The sequence below is a fragment of the Taudactylus pleione genome, unplaced genomic scaffold (genome assembly GCF_031769625.1).
Source record: "Taudactylus pleione unplaced genomic scaffold, aTauple2 ptg000127l, whole genome shotgun sequence".
In the NCBI taxonomy this organism is placed as follows: Eukaryota; Metazoa; Chordata; class Amphibia; order Anura; family Myobatrachidae; genus Taudactylus; species Taudactylus pleione.
In genome coordinates, this window is record NW_028284529.1 from 1,038,004 (window position 1) to 1,059,101 (window position 21,098).

Consider the following 21,098-nt stretch of genomic DNA (forward strand, 5'->3'; position numbering starts at 1 on the left):
GAGTGATGGAAGGGATCCTATCGGATCCCTCCCAAGGGGGAGCGTCCTGATAAGCCCATAAGCTTCTATGGGGTAACGCCACCTGAATATGGCGTTACCCATTAGGATGAAGCATTCCAGTGAGATAGAGATCGAGATAGATAGGGCCCCATTTACAAACGAAATGTAACCCCTGTAGCGCTCGCTAAATGGGTTATACCATCTTCCTGTATTTAGTAAACAGCGGTAATCTTAGATTACCGCTGTTTGTACAGCATCGCTCTCGCCATCTAAAAGATGGCGAGAGCGATCCGGGCCCCATTGCCGGCAATGGAGACCCGGCGGAGCCTTCCAGGTACTGCCGGGTCTCCCTGTCATGCACATGTGCAGACGGACCGTCGTGCATGCGCATGACCCTGGAGCCCCGTCGCTGGCAGCGTTAGGCTGCCAGCAACCCAGCGGAGGACCTCGCTGAGGACTTCGACTTCGCGGGACATCGCCGGAGGTGTAAGTATTACTAAATACCAGTGGAATTTTCGTTTGTATCACAGTGATACTAAACGAAAATTGTCAGTGGTATTTCCCTTCGTATGTAAATGGGGCCCATAGATAGATAGGGAGGGAGGAAGGAAGCTAGAGAGAGAAGTCATGAGCAAGTTAGAGAGAGAGGGGGGGAGGGAAGGAGGAATGGACAGTCAGAAGCACATACTGTACATATTTTCCTACCTCCTCTATTTACAGCAACAAGCAGCAGAGTAGGCTTCTAATGGGGGCAGGCACTTCATGGCTTCCATCCTCTGCTGCTGTCACGCTGTGCGCTGTCACTCAGTGCAGTGCTTTATGCTGCTGGGCCTGCCGGCTGTGATCGGGAGAATGTTTGTGGCAGTGTGGGGGCCCCCAATGTGTGGGGGCCCCTGGACGACCGCCCCGTCCGCCCCGCCTATAATCTGGCCCTGCACATCATGATTACTTCCCTTTGAATTTGAAAGATGTCCAACAGTGCCATCAGCTCAGAACAGGCAGAAACCAGTGGGACCCATGTACACCCATCAAAACCACACGTGCAAAATCAAATGCTAGTGCACTCTGTAGCTGTACATGGGCTGGGCAAATAAATCTTTTTCCTGTCCCAAAGGCACCTTTCTCAGGCTTCTAGAGTGCATGGAAGTGTACCCTGCTGCTTATGGAGCTGCCCAGCATGTTTTAGGATGTGCCTGGCACCCAGCTCCAAGTCCCTCACATGCTACAGCTCTGAAAAGTTGGTCTCTGAAGTACATGCTTATTTATTATGTTACCATGAGCATATCCAGCTGGATTTTTAAGCAAGAAAAGGTAAGTGCAGGGTGTTTCACAAAGGACATTGTCAAAAGTGGAATATGGGTTTACATCTACAGTATATGTGTAACATACATATCTTCATTTTTGCACTTTTGGAAATGAACTTTCAACAGCTCTGTGTTCTGCAAGACTTTCAAGATGGAATATCGAAATAAATTATTAATAGAAAGAAAGACATAAACAAATGTAGAAATGGACTACTAGAGTAATATCAACATACCTGTAAAAACTTTGGGAGAAAGGATTGTTGATCCATACCAAACAAAACATGTAGTAGCTCCAGGACAGTCAGTAACTGGCAGACCTGCATCACCAGTCCAATTGTGTAGAATGTATCTGCAAAAGAATCTGAACACAGTATATAGTATATGATTAAGCTGGCATGTGGCTTAAGGGCAGTGTCGGCTAGTAAGGAGGAGCATTACCCCCAGGATAGAACCTATATGATTGTGTTACTGTTTGATCCTGTAATTACTGTAATGATCCTGTTTCATTAGTTTTATTGGCTATACCAGCACTCAGACCACAGATATAATAAATGGGTGCAACCAGGGGCGTATCTTCCTATTGGCCAGGATGGCACTCGCCAGGGGCTGCGCCGGCGCCGCCTGGCAGTGCCACCCGCGGCCAGTTCTGTCTGCAGGACTGTACGTAAGGGTGGGCACCGTCTCCGCCCCACGGCTGGAACCCACCGATCTCACCCCCCACTGCTGCATACTATATTGCCGGCGCCTGCTGCGATGTTATGCTAGGCAATTATCTCCAGGCTCCTCCCCTTTGGTGGGCGTGCCGGGGGCGTGGCTGCCCAGACAGAGGCGTTCCCACGGGAACGCCTACCGTCTGGGGCCGGCCCCACTGACATCACTAGTGATGTCATTGGGAGTGCTTTTGGCTCTGATAGAGCCAAAAGCACTCCAGGGCTTGCGACAGACGAGACCCTACCACAAGGGTCTCGTCGCAAGCCCGATGGTTGCGATGGTCTTGACCATCGCGACCATCATTTTGGCCGCTCGCTATAGCTGTTGTGGGTGGTCACCCACAGCTATGCGAGGGGCCAGGAGGCCGCTCCAAAAAGTAAGAGGGACGGCCCTGATTCAGAGCGAGCGCTCTGTCAGAGCGTCCGGCTCTGAATCAGGGCCTCAGTCAAATAAAATTGCATAAAAAGTTTACTAACAATCGCGGCCTGAAAATAACTTCCGCGGTCTGCTAGTTCGACACCCAATACACCTAAAACGCTTACCAGAGGGCAATAAAGAGAACAAAGAATGACACGAGTGGCTAAAATCAGCAACTATCTTTTTCGCTTTCTTTTACTGCTTTTTCTTTATGTGTGTATATATATATATATGTATATATATTATATATATATAATAAAATACATATGTTCGTCCTTTCGTGTTAATGTGTGTCCATATCCAGCTTATAGTTTTAAAAACAGCTCCTTTAAGCACCAGAATCCTTTTGTCTAGAGAAGTACTCCCTTATCTTCCACACGGAACACCGTAATCCCATGAGTTTAAAACACTAAAATAGAGAATGTGACAAGGGGTGCTTCATAAGGCATAAATGTTTTAATAGAATAAAAACACATATAAAAGGAATAGACTCGTACCAAGTATCAGTATGGGCTGGTTACCACATGATTCAACACAAGAACTCCAGCGGCACTCTGCTCTGCTCACCGTACGTCTCTGGACGACGGCGTCTGCAGTGTCTGGAACCACGTCCCCCAGGACCGGCACCAGGTGCCGAGAAGGACCTGAGGATCGATCATCTGGTGGACAACGTGGCTGCAGACGCCGCACTGGTAGTGATATACACGGTGATCCTGTGTTCTTCCAGAGACGGACGGTCAGCAGAGTGCCGCTGGAGTTCTTGTGTTGAATCATGTGGTAACCAGCCAACACTGATGATAACAGGTGTACTCGTACCAAGTATCTAAGTCTATTCCTTTTATATGTGTTTTTTATTCTATTAAAATATTTATGCCCTTGTCACATTCTCTATTTTAATATATATATATATATATACACACACAAATAGCTGAAGTACCAGGCGTTGCCCGGGTTTAAATGTTCTCTGCCGTGAGGTCCAACCGGGACCCCAACCACTCCGTTAGGCATCCCAGACCAATTGCCATCCCTCTGTGAAATCTTCATACAAATCCATCCAGTGGAAGGCCCAGAACAGGCTCCCTGGGTCAAAGTTCTGTCAAGCGTCCCCGGGTCAAAGTTCTGCCCAGCGTAAACAAACGGGAGGTCTGACCAGGATCTCCACCCCCAGTATGTCTTTTGGGATCCAATGTTACCACTCTGGGAAGTTTTTGTCCAAATCCATCCAGTGGAAAGCACAGAAGAGGCCCAGTGTACACCAATGGGAGGTTCAACCGGGACCCTAACTGCCCTAAAACCTGGCAAGGATCCAACTGGACCACCTTGCGTTGGTTTCATCCCAATCGGTGCAGGGGTGTCCGAATGCATAACCGGAGAGACAGACAAACAAACAGACCAATTAATTTTATATACAAGATGTCAGATTACATCCAGCACTCACAGTTCAAATACCATCAGCTGGGGTGCATCCTGCAGCATCAGGTAATGTACGCAAATCTCCAGCATTTAAACATAGATAAGAAAAAGTAGGGCACTCACAGTCTTGCAAAAAAAAAAGGAGTAGTTTATTCCATATATACCATCTAACAAAGTGTAAAAGACAGCCAACGTTTTGGTCCTTTTTAGACCTTTTGTCAGATGTTACTATGGTATACTAAAGTAAAATTATAAGCATTTCATAAGTGTCAAAGGCTTTTATTGACAATTACATTAAGTTAATGCAGAGAGCCAATATTTGCAGTGTTGATCAACTTACTACCACATACTGACTGATGGGCCGCCCTTCTTGCCTAATCAATGCTTTGAGTTTGTCAGAATTTGTGGGTTTTGTTGTCCACACGCCATACCAACTGTAAAGCATCCTGAGACCATTCATGTGTGGGGTTGCTTCTCAGCCAAGGGAGTGGGATCACTCACAATTTTGCCTAAGAACACAGCCATGAATAAAGAATGGTACCAAAACATCCTCCAAGAGCAACTTCTCAGAACCATCCAAGAACAGTTTGGTGATGAACTATGCCTTCTCCAGCATGATGGAGCACCTTGCCATAAGGCTTTGGGAACAAAACATTGAATTTTGAGTCCATGGCCAGGAAACTCCCCAAACCTTGATCCCATTGAGAACTTGTGGTCAATCCTCAAGAGGCGGGTGGACAAACAAAAACCCACAAATTCTGACAAACTCCAAGCATTGATTAGGCAAGAATGGGCGGCCATCACTCAGTATGTGGCCGAGAAGTTGAATGACAGCATGCCAGGGTGAATTTCAGAGGTCTTTAAAAAGAATGGTCAACACTGCAAATATTGCCTCTTGCATAAACTTAATGTAATTGTCAATAAAAGCCTTTGACACTTATGAAAAGCTTGTAATTTTACTTCAGTATACCATAGTAACATCTGACAAAAAGGTCTAAAAACATTGAAGCAGCAAACTTTGTGAAAACCAATATATTTATAATTCTCAAAACTCTTGCCCATGGCTGTATATATATATATATATATATATATATATATATACACACACACACACACACACTACAGGCTGAAAGTTTTAAAGAGCAAATTAAGAGTTGAAGAATAATTTATTTTTAATGAAATTTAATTTCATTCCTGACTGATCAAATTGCCCATTTTTTTTTTCCGCTTGCCGAACTGGGCACTCGCTTAGGGACTGGATGCCACTTCAAGCAGCAGGGGCTGATGGCTCTAGAATTCCTGACACTGCACTGTGCAGGGGGAGCAGAGGACCCCCTCCCTTCATAATTGTGATGTGCTGCCATGAAATTTATTCCTCGATGTCACACTCTTCTTCATCCCGGAGACTCCGCTCCTTTTTTTTTTTTCCCCCAGTGCTCTGCTACCTTCTCTTGGGGAGAAGGGGTTGCTGTAAGGTGGGCCCTGAAGGAAGTGAGGTGAACATTGAAGTGGGGGTTTTGTGTGTACATTGGAGGAGAGGGGGTGAGGTGCTGTAAGGTGGTTACTGAATGGGGGAAGTGCTTTGAGGTGGAAAGTGAAGGGGCCAGAGGATGCTTTGAGGTGGACATTGAAGGGGCCAGGGGATGCTGTGAGTTAAACTGAAGATGGAGAGCTATGAGGTGGAAAGTGGAAGTGCTGCGAAGAGGACATTGAAGTGACAGGGAGGATGGGGGTGCTGTGAGATGGACAGTGAAGGAGAGGAGAGTGCTGTGTGGTGGAGAGTGAAGGTGGGAGGAGTGCTGTAAGGTAGACATCAAAGGGAGGAGTGCTGTAAGGTGGACAGTGAAGGGGGGAGTGCTGTAAGGTGGACAGTGAAGCGGGGAGTGCTCTCAGGTAGACAATGAGTTCTGTTAGGGAGCATTGAGGGGGCCAGTGACGTTGTTCCCGGTTCAGTGGTACGGTAATACGCTTCCAGCGCATTTCAGACTTAACGCCCTTTGTCAAGGATAGCGGTTTTATTCTGAGGTCTCCTTTTTATTAGAAAAAGCCTTTATTGGCTTGAATGAAAAACGGAATCTGATCCGGATCTTCTAATTAAAAACATGTGGTTACCATGTGTTTGTTTTCTCCCATGGTTCCATTCATAAGAATAGGTATTGCGCTTTTTTGTGTAAATAAATAAAATAAATAAAAATTGATTTGTCTATTATGTTTACTAAAAACCTTAATCATATGTTTACATGTTTAAGAGGGCTATGGCCTACAATTATTTGTGAATGTTTATCTGACTCAATAAGAAAGCATTAAATTCTAAGTCTATATTTAACCCTGCAGGCTATAGTGTTTGCATAAAATTAGGTTTAGGGGGAGAGGGGAGGGTTAGGATACTTACCAGCCGGCGTCGGGATCTCCTCCTGTCGGGCTTCCACAGTCGAGATTTGACCAGTATTTCAATCCCATTCCATTTCAGTTCTCTAGGATCTTTTCTATGATAGTCCATAAAATGTTTTTGTACACTGCGGGTCTGTAATCCCTTTTTAATGTTAAAAATGTGCTCTGAAATCCTTGTTTTCAACTTTCTCTTCGTTTGTCCTATGTATTTGTATCCACATGGGCACTCTAATAGATAAATTAATCCTTCTGTCTCACAAGAGATTATCTTTTATTTTGTATTTCTTTTTTGTTACATTTGATTGAAATTCTGTTACCGGTTGTGTGGTTGTTTTCTTTGTAGTTTTGTATGCCAGGCAGTTCAGACAAAAGAAGTTTCCTTTCTTATCTGTAGTTGTATTGTCTTCCTTCTTTGCTTTGGTGTAGCTTCTCACCAATTCTTGTTTCAAATTGTGTGCTTTCCTATAAATGATGCATGGTTTTTGTTGAATTGTAATTGTTTATCCAGCTGTAAGATGTGCCAACGCTTTCTAAGTATCGATTGAAAAATGTAATATTGGCTAATATTGTATTGTGTTACAAACGCTAAAATGAAATCATCCTGGTTCCTTCTTTGTTTATATTGTATCATCTCTTTCCTGTTTAATAAGGCTATTTCTTCCTGTAATTTAGCTTCATCATATCCTTTCTGTAAAAACTTATTTTTAATTTCTTCACTCTGTTGCAGATATGTTTCATGCTGAGTACAGTTCCTTTTCATTCTTCTAAATTGGCCTTCCGGGATGTTATAGATCCAATTTTTATGGTGATTACCAGTTTTTGAAAGGGTATTTTTTCCACCTCTTTCGTGTTTGTCCTTGTATTTACGGTATTATTTAGTATGAAGATTTCCAAATCCAGGTATATGACCATTTCTTTACTTGATGTTGATGTTAATTTCAATCCAAAATCGTTCATTCCTAAGTATTTGAAGAAGTCCATTAAATTGTGTTCTGGTCCATCCCAAACAAAGAACAAGTCGTCTATATAGCGTTTCCAAAAAATTATGTTCTGTTTGTATGGATTATTGTGCTAAATGTTTTTTTCCCCCCACCTAGCCACGAATAAATTTGCGTAACAGGATGAGAGTGACGAACCCATCGCAGTTCCCTTGGTCTGATTGTAAAATAGTCCCTGATTCCAGAACTAATATCTGTGCAGGATGTAATTGATGCAACTCATAATGAATTGATTTGGACATTAGATAAGAATGTGTGATCATACAGAAAGAATCTTGTAGCATCACAGCCAATTCATGGGCTATGCAAGTATAAAGTGACCGGACATCATTTGTGCAAAGAGTGTAACTGTTCTTCCATTCTATGTTTTCTAAATCTTGAAGGATGTCCTATGTGTCCCTTAAATAACTTTTTTGTTGCTGTACTAGTTCTTGTATTTAGGAGTCAATGTATTTCGATAGATTTGAAGACAGTGACCCTATTCCTGACACAATAGGGTGTCCAGGGGGGGACTCAGGGTTCTTATGGAATTTTGGAAGTTGATAGAACGTGGGTATTTTAGGATTTTCTCCATAGAGAAAATTGTATTCTTTTTTTATTCAAAGTCCCCATTTCTAATTCTTCCTCCAGAAGTTCTCTGATAGGAGGTTTATGGCTTCTGCATCATACTTTTCTCAGTCCATGATGACCAGTCCCCCACCTTTATCAGCTTGTTTCAGTACTATCGAATCATCATTTTTAAAATCTTGCAATGCCTGTTTTTCTTCTCTTTGTAAGTTGGATCTCTTCTTCTCTTTCCCAGTAATCGTCCTAATATCATTTTCCACCAATCTCTGGAAAGTTTCAATTTAGGGGCCTTTGATGTGTGATGGAAAAATTGTAGAGACAAGTTTAAATTTGCTGTGTGTGTTTATGGTTCGTGAGTGATAGTCTTTGTTTCTTCAGTTTTTGTGTTGGAGGAGAATTTCTTGACGCAAGTTTTCTTATAAACATCTGCGTGTCTATATAGAGGTCAAATTGTTTGGCATTTGAATATGGTGAAAACGTGAGTCCTTTATTGAGGAGAGAGACTTGATGTTCCGTTAAAGGTTTAATGCTTAGGTTCATTTTTGAGGTCCATGTCTTTATTTACGCATCATTTATAGGAAAGTGCAAAATTTGAAAAAAGAATTGGTGAACAGCTATACCGACATTAAGAAGGAAGACAAAACCACAACAGATAAGAAAGGAAACGTCTTTTGTCTGAACTACCTGGCATGCAAATCTACAAAGAAAACGACCACACAACCCTTAGCAGAATTTCAATCAAATGTAACAAAAAAGAAATACAAAATAAAAGATAATCTCTTGTGAGACAGAAGGATTAATTTATCTATTACAGTGCCCGTGCGGATACCAATACATAGGACAAACGAAGAGAAAGTTGAAAACAAGAATTGCAGAACACATTTTTAACATTAAAAAGGGATTACAGACCCGCAGTGTCCCAAAACATTGTATGGACTATCATAGAAAAGATCCTAGCGAACTCAAATGGAACAGGATTGAAATACCGTGTTTCCCCGATAATAAGACCTACCCTGAAAATAAGCCCTACCCTTACTTTTGTAGCCCGGTCTAAAATAAGCCCTACCACGAAAATAAGACCTACCTTATTCTCTTTTTGAGCTGGGAACGCTGCAGAGACCAGCGTTCCCAGTCATGCAGTGCGCGGGTGACGTCATGACGTCACCCGCGCGCTGAGGATCCTGTGCAGCCGCGCCTGCTGGATCATATTAGATCCAGTCAGCGCGCAAGTGAGAGGGACATCCCGGATGGCGGCAACTCAGGTAAGTAACGTACTTGCACTGCAATAAGGGGGCCTGCATAAAGGACACTGCTATAGGGGGGGGCCTGCATAAGGGGCACTGCTACACAAGGGAGGCTGCATAAGGGGCACTGCTACAGGGGTGGGCCTGCATAAGGGGCACTGCTACACAAGGGAGGCTGCATAAGGGGCACTGCTACAGGGGGGGCCTGCATAAGGGGCACTGCTACATGGGGGGCCTGCATAAGGGGCACTGCTACAGGGGGGGCCTACATAAGGGGCACTGCTACAGGGGGGGCCTGCATAAGGGGCACTGCTACAGGGGGGGCCTGCATAAGGGGCACTGGTACATGGGGGCCTGCATAAGGGGCACTGCTACAGGGGGGGCCTGCATAAGGGGCACTGCTACATGGGGGGCCTGCATAAGGGGCACTGCTACAGGGGGGGCCTGCATAAGGGGCACTGCTGTCAATGTTAGTTAAAATAAGACCTATCCCGAAAATAAGCCCTATGGTGTTTTTTGGAACCAAAAAAAAAATAAGACAGTGTCTTATTATTGGGGAAACACGGTAGTGTCTAAGAAATGGAAAGAAGGAGATATTTCCCAGGAATTAAAAAAGAAATAGACTAAATGGATTTATTTTCTGCAAACCCTACAGTCTGCAGGGTTAAATATAGACATATAATTTAATGCTTTCCTATAGAGTCAGACAAATATTCACAAATAATTTTTGGCAATATCTATTTTTATAAATGGAACCATGGGGAAAAACAAACACATGATAACCACTTGTTTTTAATGAGAAGATCCGGATCAGATTCCGTTTTCAATCAAGCCAATAAAGTTGTTTTCTAATAAAAAGGAGACCTCAGAATAAAATCGCTATGTGTGACAAAGGGCTTTAAGCCTGAAACTCGTTGGAAGCGTATTACCGTACCACTGAAACGGGAGCAACATCACTACATCTCGCCGTCGGGCGAACGAGGAGGACGGACATGGAGGGAACCAGCCAGTAGCAGCAGAACGCAGCAGAGAAGGTAGGCAGAAATAGGGCCAGTTAGTCAGATCTCACCTGCTGTAATCTCAGCCCGGCTGTTAGCTGGTAACATCGGAACTCCCGATCTCCCTGTACGACCTTATTAAATGTTCAGCAATAAGAGCTTTATAAACACACTCATGCACTAACTTCTTATTTTCACAGGTATTGCGAGTCAGACCAGGGCAGCACATATAGGCCATGCTACCGCAGTTGTCAGGGTGGAGCCTATTCACAGTCACACGGTGCACTACAGTATGACTACGGCGGGTGGCGGCCGGGACCTGCAGCGGTGAGGACACAGGAGGAGGTGTAGTGAAACACTGCTGCAGCATGAGGACTTAGGCCAAGGAACTGCACTGCAGGCTGCAGCAAGCAAGTGCCAGTGACTGGCATGAACTCCTGGAGTGGGGCTGAAACTGAATTTATTGGTGAATGAAACTGCATATTATTGTATTGAATTTGAGCTACTTGAAACAAGGCTGAGGAAGGTGATAAGGGCTAAGGACAGCCATGAGGGCTGAGGACAGTGATGAAGGGTTGAGGAAGGTGATGAGGATTGAGGACAGTAATAAGGTACTGTGGGCCTGGGTGAGAGAGGGAGTGGGACTAAGTTCCAACCCAATGGTCTGGTCTGAACTCTCTGGAGGGAGACACTCACTGGTCTGGACTTTCTGAAGCGACTGGAGGCTGGTCTCCTGCAATTAACTCTGCAGTTATCTGTGACAGCCCAGCAGGTGAGGTCACTCAGTCTTTGGATGTGTGGGGGCAATGAATCAATGTGTGTTATTTATTTTTTTCTTGTGGGAGCAATCATTGAATCTATGGGGCATATCCAATTAGCAGCAGGATTTCTCCCGCGGCTAATTATCAGGCAAAAGTCCCGCGACGCGGGGATTAGCTATTCAATTAAATAGCTATTTCCCTGCGTCATTAGAACGGGACTCCTGCGCGAGAACACACTGATTTCGCGAGAACTGTGGAATCAGTGTGTTACCCGCTCGCGCAGGTGGCCTTACGCAGATTTTACCTCGCAACTACATGAGGGGCAAGGTAAAGTCCGACAGCGGGGACTCGCGACACCCGCGCTTGGAATCCCCGCTAATTGAATCCCCACCAGCGCGACAATTAGCTGCGGGGCTAATTGGATATGCCCCTATGTGTTTAATTTTTTTTGTGTAGGCCAATGTGTATGTTTTTTTTCTCCTGATGGGGCCAAAGTGTGTGTGTTTTTTTTATTGTGGGGCCCAAATGTGTGTGTGTGTATTATTTCCCTGTGGGGGAAAATGTGTGTTTTTTTTCATTTGGGGGCTATTTTATGTTGTTTTTTTTCCCCATGGTGCCAATGTTTTTTTCCCTGTGGGACAATGGGCTAAGGGGGAGATGTATGAAGGGGTGGTAGGGAGGAGACCGGTAACTGCGCAAGTTAAGTACTGCAGTTACCGATTCCCTGCATGTAGAAATGCAGGGAAGCGAGCAGAATCGCAGGGATGCTATGCGCCCTTATCATTACTGGTGCTGTTTTCTACAAGCTAATGCCCTGATGTGCCAGGCAATGTATGAACCGTTCCGACAGCTGCAGCTATTGATTTTGACAGCTGCATGAACACAGATCCTAGCCATCAGCACTCTCAAAAAACGTGGGGGGACAAAGGAAGGAGGAAGTCAAAGGAAGAAGCAGTCGATAGGCCCCAAATTCAGTCATATATAAGTATACAATTATGCTTAGTATATAAAAATCATTCATGTCCCACCAATTCATTCATCAACCCACACTATTCAGCAAAGGTAAGACAACTAGACATCATCATAATGCGGGCAATACAAGCCTTGGCCAGAGCCTATGCATTAACTATGGGGTCATTTACGAAGCAGTGTTAGGAGACAGAGTGAAAAGTGATAAGATGGCGGCGGTGTGAGAGAGGAGGGAGCCTGTGTGCAGACTACTCCATGCGGGCCCCCTCCTCTCTGTGATGCAGTAGACTTTGGCATTGTGCCAGAGTCTACTGCACATGCACCAGTCTCTGGTAATGTGGCGCCTGCACCATGGTATTGGTGTTCACCTCTACTGCACATGCGCAGTTCTACAGTAACATGGTGCCCATGCCTTGGTACAGGGCATGGGCACTACTCTACTCTACTACCTCTACTACACATGTGCAAATCTCCGGGAAGATGGCCACTGTGCCATTGTCTCTGTGATTTGAGCTGCTACTGCAACACAGATGTGGGACTGGAGAGGTAAGCAGTGGTGGTTCTAGGGGTGGGATAACAGGGCAGTCGCCCGGGGCGCCAGCCCTTAGAGGGCACCACTGAGTCCCCAGAAGGTAAAAAAAAATTAATCCCATAATAAAAAAAAAAAAACAGTACCGGACCCCCCCGCGTTGCCGGGCGCCCGCTGATATTTGTTATCAGTGGGCACCCGGCTCCCTGCAGTGGCAGCCGAAGCTCACTTCAGAGCTCCGGCTCCAGCAAACAGCACTATAGGAGGGATGTCATGACGTCTCTCCCATAGATCCGTGGTGGAGCCGCGGTCGGACCGGACGGCAGCGGACGCAGGAGCGGGGCCTAAGGTAAGTATTGTGTTTGTATTTTTTATTTTTCAGAAGGGAGGCATGGGGGCATTACTACTGGGGGCATATCTATAAGTGGGTATTACTACTGAGGGCATGTCTATAAGGGGGTATTACTACTGGGGGCATGTCTATAAGGGGCATTACTACTGGGGACAGGTCTATAGGGGGGTTTACTACTGGGGGCATGTCTGTAAGGGGCATTACTACAGGGGGCATGTCTATAAGGGGCATGTCTATAGGGGGCATTACTACTGGGAGCATGTCTATAAGGGGGCATTACTACTGGGAGAATGTCTATAAGGGGGCATTACTACTGGGGGCATGTCTATAAGGGGCATTACTACTCAGGGCATGTCTATAGGGGGGAATTACTACTGGGAGCATGTCTATAAGGAGTCATTTCTACTGGGGGCATGTCTATAAGGGGGCATTACTACTGGGGGCATTACTACTGGGGGCATGTCTATAAGGGGGCATTACTACTGGGGACAAGTCTATAAAGGGGCATTACTACTGGGGGCACTACTATTTGGGGCACTAATGGGGGCATTACAACTTTGGGCACTGCTATAGGGGGCATTATTACTGGGGCACTACTAATGTGGGCACTACTATAGGGGGCACTACTACTGTGGGCATTGTATTAGGGGCACTACTACTCAGTACTGTGGGCCTTGCGTATAAGGGGCACTAATTTGGGCATTGTGTAAAAGGGGCACCACTGTGTGTCATAACATGAATAAGGGACTAATGTGTGACGTAATTTGAATTGGGGATACTGTATTATAAAGAGAATTACTGTGTGCGGCACAAGCTAATATACAGGGCATTACTGCGTATGGCATAATGTGTTATACAGGGCATTACTGCATGTGGCATAATGTGTTATACAGGGCATTACTGCATGTGGCATAATGTGTTATACAGGGCATTACTACATGTGGCATAATGTGTTATCAAAGCCATTACTGCATGTGGCATAATGTGTTATAAAAACCATTACTGCATGTGGCATAATGTGTATACAGGGCATTACTGCATGTGGCATAATGTGTTATACAGGGCATTACTACATGTGGCATAATGTGTTCTAAAAACCATTACTGCATGTGGCATAATGTGTTATAAAAACCATTACTGCATGTGGCATAATGTGTTATACAGGCCATTACTGCATGTGGCATAATGTGTTATACAGGGCATTACTGCATGTGGCATAATGTGTTATACAGGGCATTACTGCTTGTGGCATAATGTGTTATACAGGGCATTACTGTGTGTGGCAGAATGTGTTATAAAGGGCATTACTGTGTAAGACATACTGTGTAAGGCGCATTACTGCACATGGCAATTATTAGCCACGAGGGGAGAGCTTGGGGGAAGCCCAGCACCTTCATAAGTGCTGGGCACACCCCACAGTGTGATGAATTGGGGGTGTTCCACAAGGACACACCCCTTTTCCGGAAGCGCGTGTGCTTTCAGCCCGCGCAGTGGAACGTCAACTACAAAAAGTTGTTTGTTGTTTTTTTTTGGGGGGGGGGGGCGCAACTGTGAACTTTGGCCCTGAGCTCCACAATGTCTAGAATCGGCCCTAGAGGTAAGTATTAAACATGGATGCGGTGTGGGACCCCCGCACATCTTGCAGCCATTATAGATATGTCAATGGCCATCTCATAATAGTGTTATATGAAGAAAATCCTTAACTTTCACGAAAACTGCAGGGACAAATGGAAATTTTCCCATCACTCCCTGCAGGATCTTGAAACTCTGCCTCAGTCTCCTTCCCTGCAGTGTGCCAAGCAGCAAGTGTACAGTATGTCTAGCTAAAGCCTCCCAAAAGTGAGTAAGAAGATTAAAACTGAATGTGTACATAGGCTTTATATTAGTCTATATACATTTATATTTTGGTGTCTTTACATTATAGATAAATATCTCTCTCTCTCTCTCTCTCTCTCTCTTTCTCTCTCTCACACACTCATTTCTGCATTATTTAAGTAAAAAATACATTGCTGAATAGAGCGTGTGTGTGTGTCATGATTTACTGTACAACTGCAATGTTACCTTTTCCGAAGAAAAGAAGCCTGGCTGTCATATTGGTGAAGATCCAGGAATGGCCACAGAATTGAAGAAGGTAATAGACTGAAAGATACATCTTCATCCTGGCCTGTAATTTGAGAACACAAAGGACATGTTTGATTAAATATAATCTATTATAAATGTACGATTAGATGTAACACTGATTCCTATATTGCCTAATGATCTTCTGTGCTGAATTTCCCTATTTAGACCGTTTTACTGTACTCTTAAGCAACATTTGTGATTTTGTCTCATTTAATTCATTTACTGTAAGGATTTGCTTTTTCTTTTGTTTGCTAATTATTTTTCGGGGGGGGGGGGGGGGCACAGTGGTTGAGCTGATCAATTGATTTTGAATTTAGTACAAGTATATGTACAGATTTACCAAATTTACACCTACTGGGGAATTGGGACAATCACAGTGCTTTGAATGTCAGAAAGCATCAGCATATTTCACATTTATAACATTATATAAGGAGCCTCCAGAAGGTTTAGAACCAGGTTTTCCTGGGGCATTTGAGGGGAAAACTTTGAATGATATTTGTGATGTGAGACAGTGGTGTCCCTCCCTGCAGTGTCACCCGGTGCGGGGAGGGACGTTGTGAGCGTGGCACAGCCGCACGCGCCCCGAAAAGGGTGTGTGGCCATGTGCAAAGGGGCGTGGATTTGACAGATGTGGGTGTGGCCTCACGGTCCAATCCCTCTCTTCCCATTTTTTTTATATTACTGGGAGGGGGTGCAGGGGGTACTGACTGCATTGTGTTGCAGTGCCGGCTCCCTCACAATGTCATGAGCCGGGTGCTGCACTTAATACTAGAGTGCAGCACCCGGCTCCTGTCACTGTGGGGGAGTGTCAGTCTGCACCTTGGTGTCACCCCTCAGCGGGTGACACCCGGGTGCGGCCCGCACACCCCTAGTGACGCCACTGATGTGAGATATGATTAGCGGTCTGGCTCTGGAACCTTCTTAATTTCTATGCACAATAGGGGTGTTATTTTCAAAGCGCAAAATCAGCTTTGATCTCACCATGCACCTGTTTTGCACAAGCGCATGTATTTGTGCAGCAAAATAGCAGAGATGCAGAAATGTTCCTAAGCCAAGGACAGCAGTTACTGTAGGTAGAATACGTGTATTGCTTACAAATGGATTTCTTGATTCAAAGATTGATGAAATACTGATATTTGTGAATATTGAGCGATTGTTAACCATTGCGCATGCATGTAAGCCACACATGTGCACGATTGAATTGCGATTACACTAACACAGAGGATTCATTCGCAAAGTGAGTGACAGGTAGTCAGAGTTTTGGGGCGGTAATAGGGGGTGGTTAGAAAAATACTGTTTTCTGGCCGTCCGTAAATTAGCCCCTGCGTTCTTGGTTGTAGCAGGAGAGCCCTCTGCGTGTCCGGAGACCCGCTGTGTCTGTGACAGTTTAGACTTACTCAGAGGACTGATGACCATCTGATCTGCGTTCTCTGTTTCCGATTTTGTGTGTGAGCAGTGGACGTGAGATGCTTTCAGTGGGCGTCTCTAAGCACTGGACAGCGAGTGAATAATTAGCATATTTTCACAAATTACATCCATCTTTGAATCAGGCTCAGAGTTGGTACAACAGTGCGCTTATTTTGTGCAGCAGTGCACAGGGCCTGGAGCTAATACTGGGCAGCTGCCTAGGGCATTAATGAGGCCACCTAATGCAACACTACTATGAGGGATGTTTCTGACAGGTATTGAAAATACATAAAGCTGCATGCAGACTGCAGACAAATCACTTGGGTTACTATTACTACTACTAATAATAATGGTAAGCATTTATGTATTTAAAATGGAATGCGGTTAAGATCCCGACAACAGGGATGCTGTCTGCCGGAACCCCGAGACTGTAATCCCGATCGCTGAGAGAATCCCGACATGACTGGGGATGCTGACATCATAATCCCGGCAGACGGCATCCTGATCATAAGGAGACTGGTGAAAGGTAAGTATCAACTGCAGAGGGGGGAGGGTTAGGTTTAGGCACCCCAGGGGGACTTAGGGTTAGGCTGTGGGAGGGGGGAGGTTAGGATTAGGGTCTAGATAGGGGGGTTAGGTTCAGGCACCACCGGTGGGAGGTTAGGGTTAGGCACTAAGGGGGGAGGGTTAGGGTAAGGCACTAAGGAGGGTGGGTTAGGTTTAGGCACTTACCGGGAGGGTTAGGGTGTGGGGTAGGGAAAGTTAGTATAAGGGTGCAGGAAAGAAGGGTTAGGGGGTAAATAGGACAGGGAAACATTACTCACCGTTCCCCTGTCAGAATTTGGACCATCGGGATGCCGCTCTCAGTGTACTGACAACCGGCATCCCTTCCATCGGTATTTCATGAAAAGTAAATAAAACTAATAATAAAATAATGTTACTTAGTTCTGTAAAAAAAAATGTATGGGTTTTTTTCCAATTTTTAAGATGTTTATTGTATTTGCACCTGGAAGCTCAAGACTGAGACGCGCATGCGCCAAAGGATCCATGCGTGGCCGGCAATGCTGTAAGTTTCTCAACTGCCCTGGTGACTGGTTTTTGTTAAATAAACCCGAAAAAGATTTTGGTGGTAAAAATTACTAAACCTTGTGTATAAATATTATAATTCTCTTTAAATAACATTTATGTGCAGTTAGGTAGGTGGTAGCAGGGGTAGCTTCATTTATTTATATAGTGTGTTTTTCTTTTAAATTACGTGCAATATTTTATACAATTTTCAAATCTATTTTATTAATCATTTTATATTTTTTATTATCATTTCCATATTTTTTTTTGCAAAACTAGAACTGAAAGCCTAAATCTGGGATTGAATTCTACCATGCATGTGTGAACTAGCAAAGCCAGGTCACGCATGCACATATGTATTCTTGTTAAATTGATGTAATAATATTTTAAAAGTGTGTCTGAGGGTGAAGGAAGAGGGTATTGGGGACAAAAAGGCCATTAGTGGGTGAAGCTTTACCTAGGGCGTATAGGAACCCTGCACCAGCCTTGGTGGTACAAACACAAGTTTGTGGAGTGATAAAATGAGAGAAAGTGGTTGGGGGGGTGTTCCTTGCTATGCTGTAGACACACAGCATCTTTTTACTGCTGTATAAGACATACAATTTGAATTCTGCAACAATTGAAAAATAATAGCCACCAGCTAAACAATTGAATCACCCCCACTGATGTGATGGGGAAATGTTCTTTCTCTGTCACAACAGATCATTTCCATTCTGAAGATGTGTAATGAAAGTATTAATGCTACTGTAGCAATCCTCCTGCTAGAAAGTGCCCATCTAGCACCACCCATACGTTCATACTCCCATGGACTTGCTGCTGCCTGTTTCCCTACACCCTTGTAAAATGACTAAGAGAAATAGCAGCATGAGAATTGGAGACTGCAAATTGCTAACCACTGTCATTCGCTCGTAACATTTTAAAAGCACAAATGATAACTTTGTGATGAAATTTGGAAAGATTGCATTGAACAGTATGTAGGAAGTCTCATATTCTGTTTAAAGTTAGATTTTCTTTAAGCCCCCGCTTCAAAGGCAAACAATTTGTTTTTTCACATGGTCATAATTTCATCAGAAAGCAGTGTTTGTCTACTCTACTATTTCACCAGCAGGAAGGGTTAAAAGACAGGAATCTAACAAAGCATCACAACCACCATATTTTATTTAAATGCTGCTGAACAGTGAGGAGGTCTCCATAAAGGTCCTGTATGGACTGAAACATCGACCAATGGCAATATGCTGCCCTACATGTGGTAAGTAACTAATAAATACAGATGTGCCCACATACAGCTTACTTCCGTGCGCGTGAAACAGCCATGCCGTGCCGTGGCGTGATTCTGTAGCGTCTAACATCTTTTCATGAGACTTTTTACCTTCTAATGCATCTTATTCACTAAGCCATGCAAAGGGGGTGCACAAACAGCTTATGCTGATTAAATGATATGCGGTATGACTATAGTCTATGTGCGACTGCAGCTGTATTATCTGCATGCCAAATGCAATGTTACACTGTCACAGCTGCTGGATGTTAAAGCAGTTTCCCTTACAAAGGTTAGAAAGCCATAAGGCTGTAAATTATTGGAAGTCTTCAACAGACCGATGACAATTCTGTAGCATAAGATGGCAATGGGAGGGGGTTTTCTACAAAACTATTATTAATCACTTGATTATTCTGTCTGCGCCTTTTACTTTCCTTAGAATTCCAGGTGTTACTGTTTCATCTATAACTCAGATTGTGTAACCTCCCAGAATACCAATTCCTGATGCGTCCAGATTAATAGCATTGATGGGCACATGTTTGTATAAATATTTTGCAGTATTTGGCACCCAAAGAGCAGCATTTGTTGACTTTTTCATTTCTGTTTCCTGTTTTAAGCTTATTAAATAAAAGAGGCAGCTAGAGACTGAGTGATATACATATAGACTTGTATATATTCTATTAAGCAAGAGTGTGATTCAAGGCATTGCCCTGCACATCTGCTTCACATTGTCATTGCCAGGTGTTTGCTAGCTAGTGAAGCCTAGCAGCTATTTCTTGTTTGCAGGATCAGTTAGTAAAGGCCGTGCTGTGTGAGAGCTCAGTTCTCTGGCACTGCACACTTTATTGAGAAATAGCAGAACTGATACTTCCCAATGACCACTAGCAACAAAAGGAAATAACTCACCCAGGCTGTAACTATTAGACGAGGATGTTTCTCTTCTGGAAGTGTTCCTGGGCAGAGCCTGGTACTACTCACTGGGTCTTACTCCTGGGTCAGCCAAAGTGTAGCTGTTCTCCAGTTGTGAGCTCTCATCGTGTCCTTGGGCCTCACGTACCAGGATAAGCCAGCACTTAGCTAAGAGTGGAGCTCAGTAATATTGTGTGTATATATAAAGGCAAGATACACCAGTCCCTGCAATTCTGCACTGTACTTCGCTATAGCCTGGGTCAGGGAGAGGAATACACGCCCATTAACTAAAATCATCTGATCCCTCCCTGTACTCCCCTCCTACAGTTCTAGATATGTTTCTGCTTCATAGCACTTACTAAGGAACAAGACCAGAATAACCACAAATCGGGGAACAGACAGCTGTACAATGTCACATACTTCTGCTTTCCTTTATTTTCATGTAGCCTATATACATAAACGTGTGCCTGTTTTTATGGAAAAAAGATGGAATAAGAGTATAGAATCACTACTTACAGGTGTAAATAACCAAGCCCAGGACTACAGATAGGAGCTTAGATATGTGATTTCTCTTTCTGTCCATGCACACCTTACTGCTTCCAGTTTCTAATTGCATGATAACAGTTTATGGGGTTTCCCCAGCTTATGAGAACAATGAATTTAACAAATGTGTTTCTTAAACAGCCAGTAAAAAGTCCCTGAATGACACAGTACAAGAAACAATTACATTGTTATCACACTTCCACTGAAATGAATGGGAGCTAGTGGTGACAGCTGTTACCTGGTGCATTGCAGAAACTACAGTGATGTCTGCATTGGGATGGTTACCCATAGGTATTCAGAAAACATCACTGACACCGCATATCCGATATATCACATTTTTATGCAATTTTATCCAGGGTTACCTATACTTTCTTTACCGTACCCATGTACATTCTCTTATGATTGTTAAAAATTACTAGATGGCAAGAGACTTTAATGAAATAAAGTCCTGAAAAGTGTTTATATTTGGCTTATTCTGTCCAGCATGTTACCATACAGTACCTCCTAGCACTGAAGATGAGCAGATAGGGTATGGATAGGCTTGCCATATCATCCTCTTAATTAGGGACACGTGAATTACACAGGTTCTGTGGCTGATTAAAACCAGGTGAAATGGAGACTTGAAATCAACCAGCTACATCATTTGTTTAATTTATGTTGACATGTAGTTGTATCACCTTCCAGCTCTCATCCAAATCCACTGCTCCATGCTCTTTTCTCACTGTCTCTCCCCTCTGTGTCACCTGTGTCTGTCTGTCCCTCTCCTCCCTGTAGACTGTAAGCTCATGTACTTTGTCGTCCCTCACTTATACCATCATCTCCTCCCCACTGCCTACAACAGCACATTTCCCTTGGGTATTATGACTGCTGATGCAGCAATGTTTATAAACCTTGTCCATGACCTGCTATGTTCTGTACGGTTAGTAACTTATGTTCTTGTTTTGTTCTCCTTGTTTCTGTCTATGTACCTCGTAAGGCGCTGCAGACCCCTTGTGGCACCATATAAATAAAGTATAATAATAATAATACTAAATGCTACTAGCTATCTCTTAACTGTGTATGACTCATCTGACTCAACAACATCACATATCTGTGTTATTAACTGTGCATGACTGATCAGCAATAATAATATCATATCTATCAT

At 43.9% G+C, this 21,098-nt stretch overlaps 1 protein-coding gene across 2 annotated transcripts in view; it reads right to left on the minus strand.

Annotated features, from left to right (window-relative positions):
* HACD4 (3-hydroxyacyl-CoA dehydratase 4) overlaps positions 1 to 20,480 on the minus strand; it is a 51,882-nt gene extending 31,402 nt beyond the window's left edge. The window contains exons 1-3 of one of the 2 annotated variants that reach the window (XM_088472590.1): positions 20,456 to 20,480; positions 14,716 to 14,818; positions 1,538 to 1,665 (exon numbers count right to left, since the gene is read on the minus strand). In XM_088472590.1, coding sequence (XP_088328716.1) covers positions 1,538 to 1,665; positions 14,716 to 14,812 — 225 coding nt within the window. In that variant the 5' untranslated portion in view covers positions 14,813 to 14,818; positions 20,456 to 20,480. Of the gene's footprint in view, positions 1 to 1,537; positions 1,666 to 14,715; positions 14,819 to 19,408; positions 19,567 to 20,455 lie in introns of those variants that run through there. The other variant, XM_088472589.1, reaches the window with a different exon arrangement.
* Positions 20,481 to 21,098: the final 618 nt, after the last annotated feature.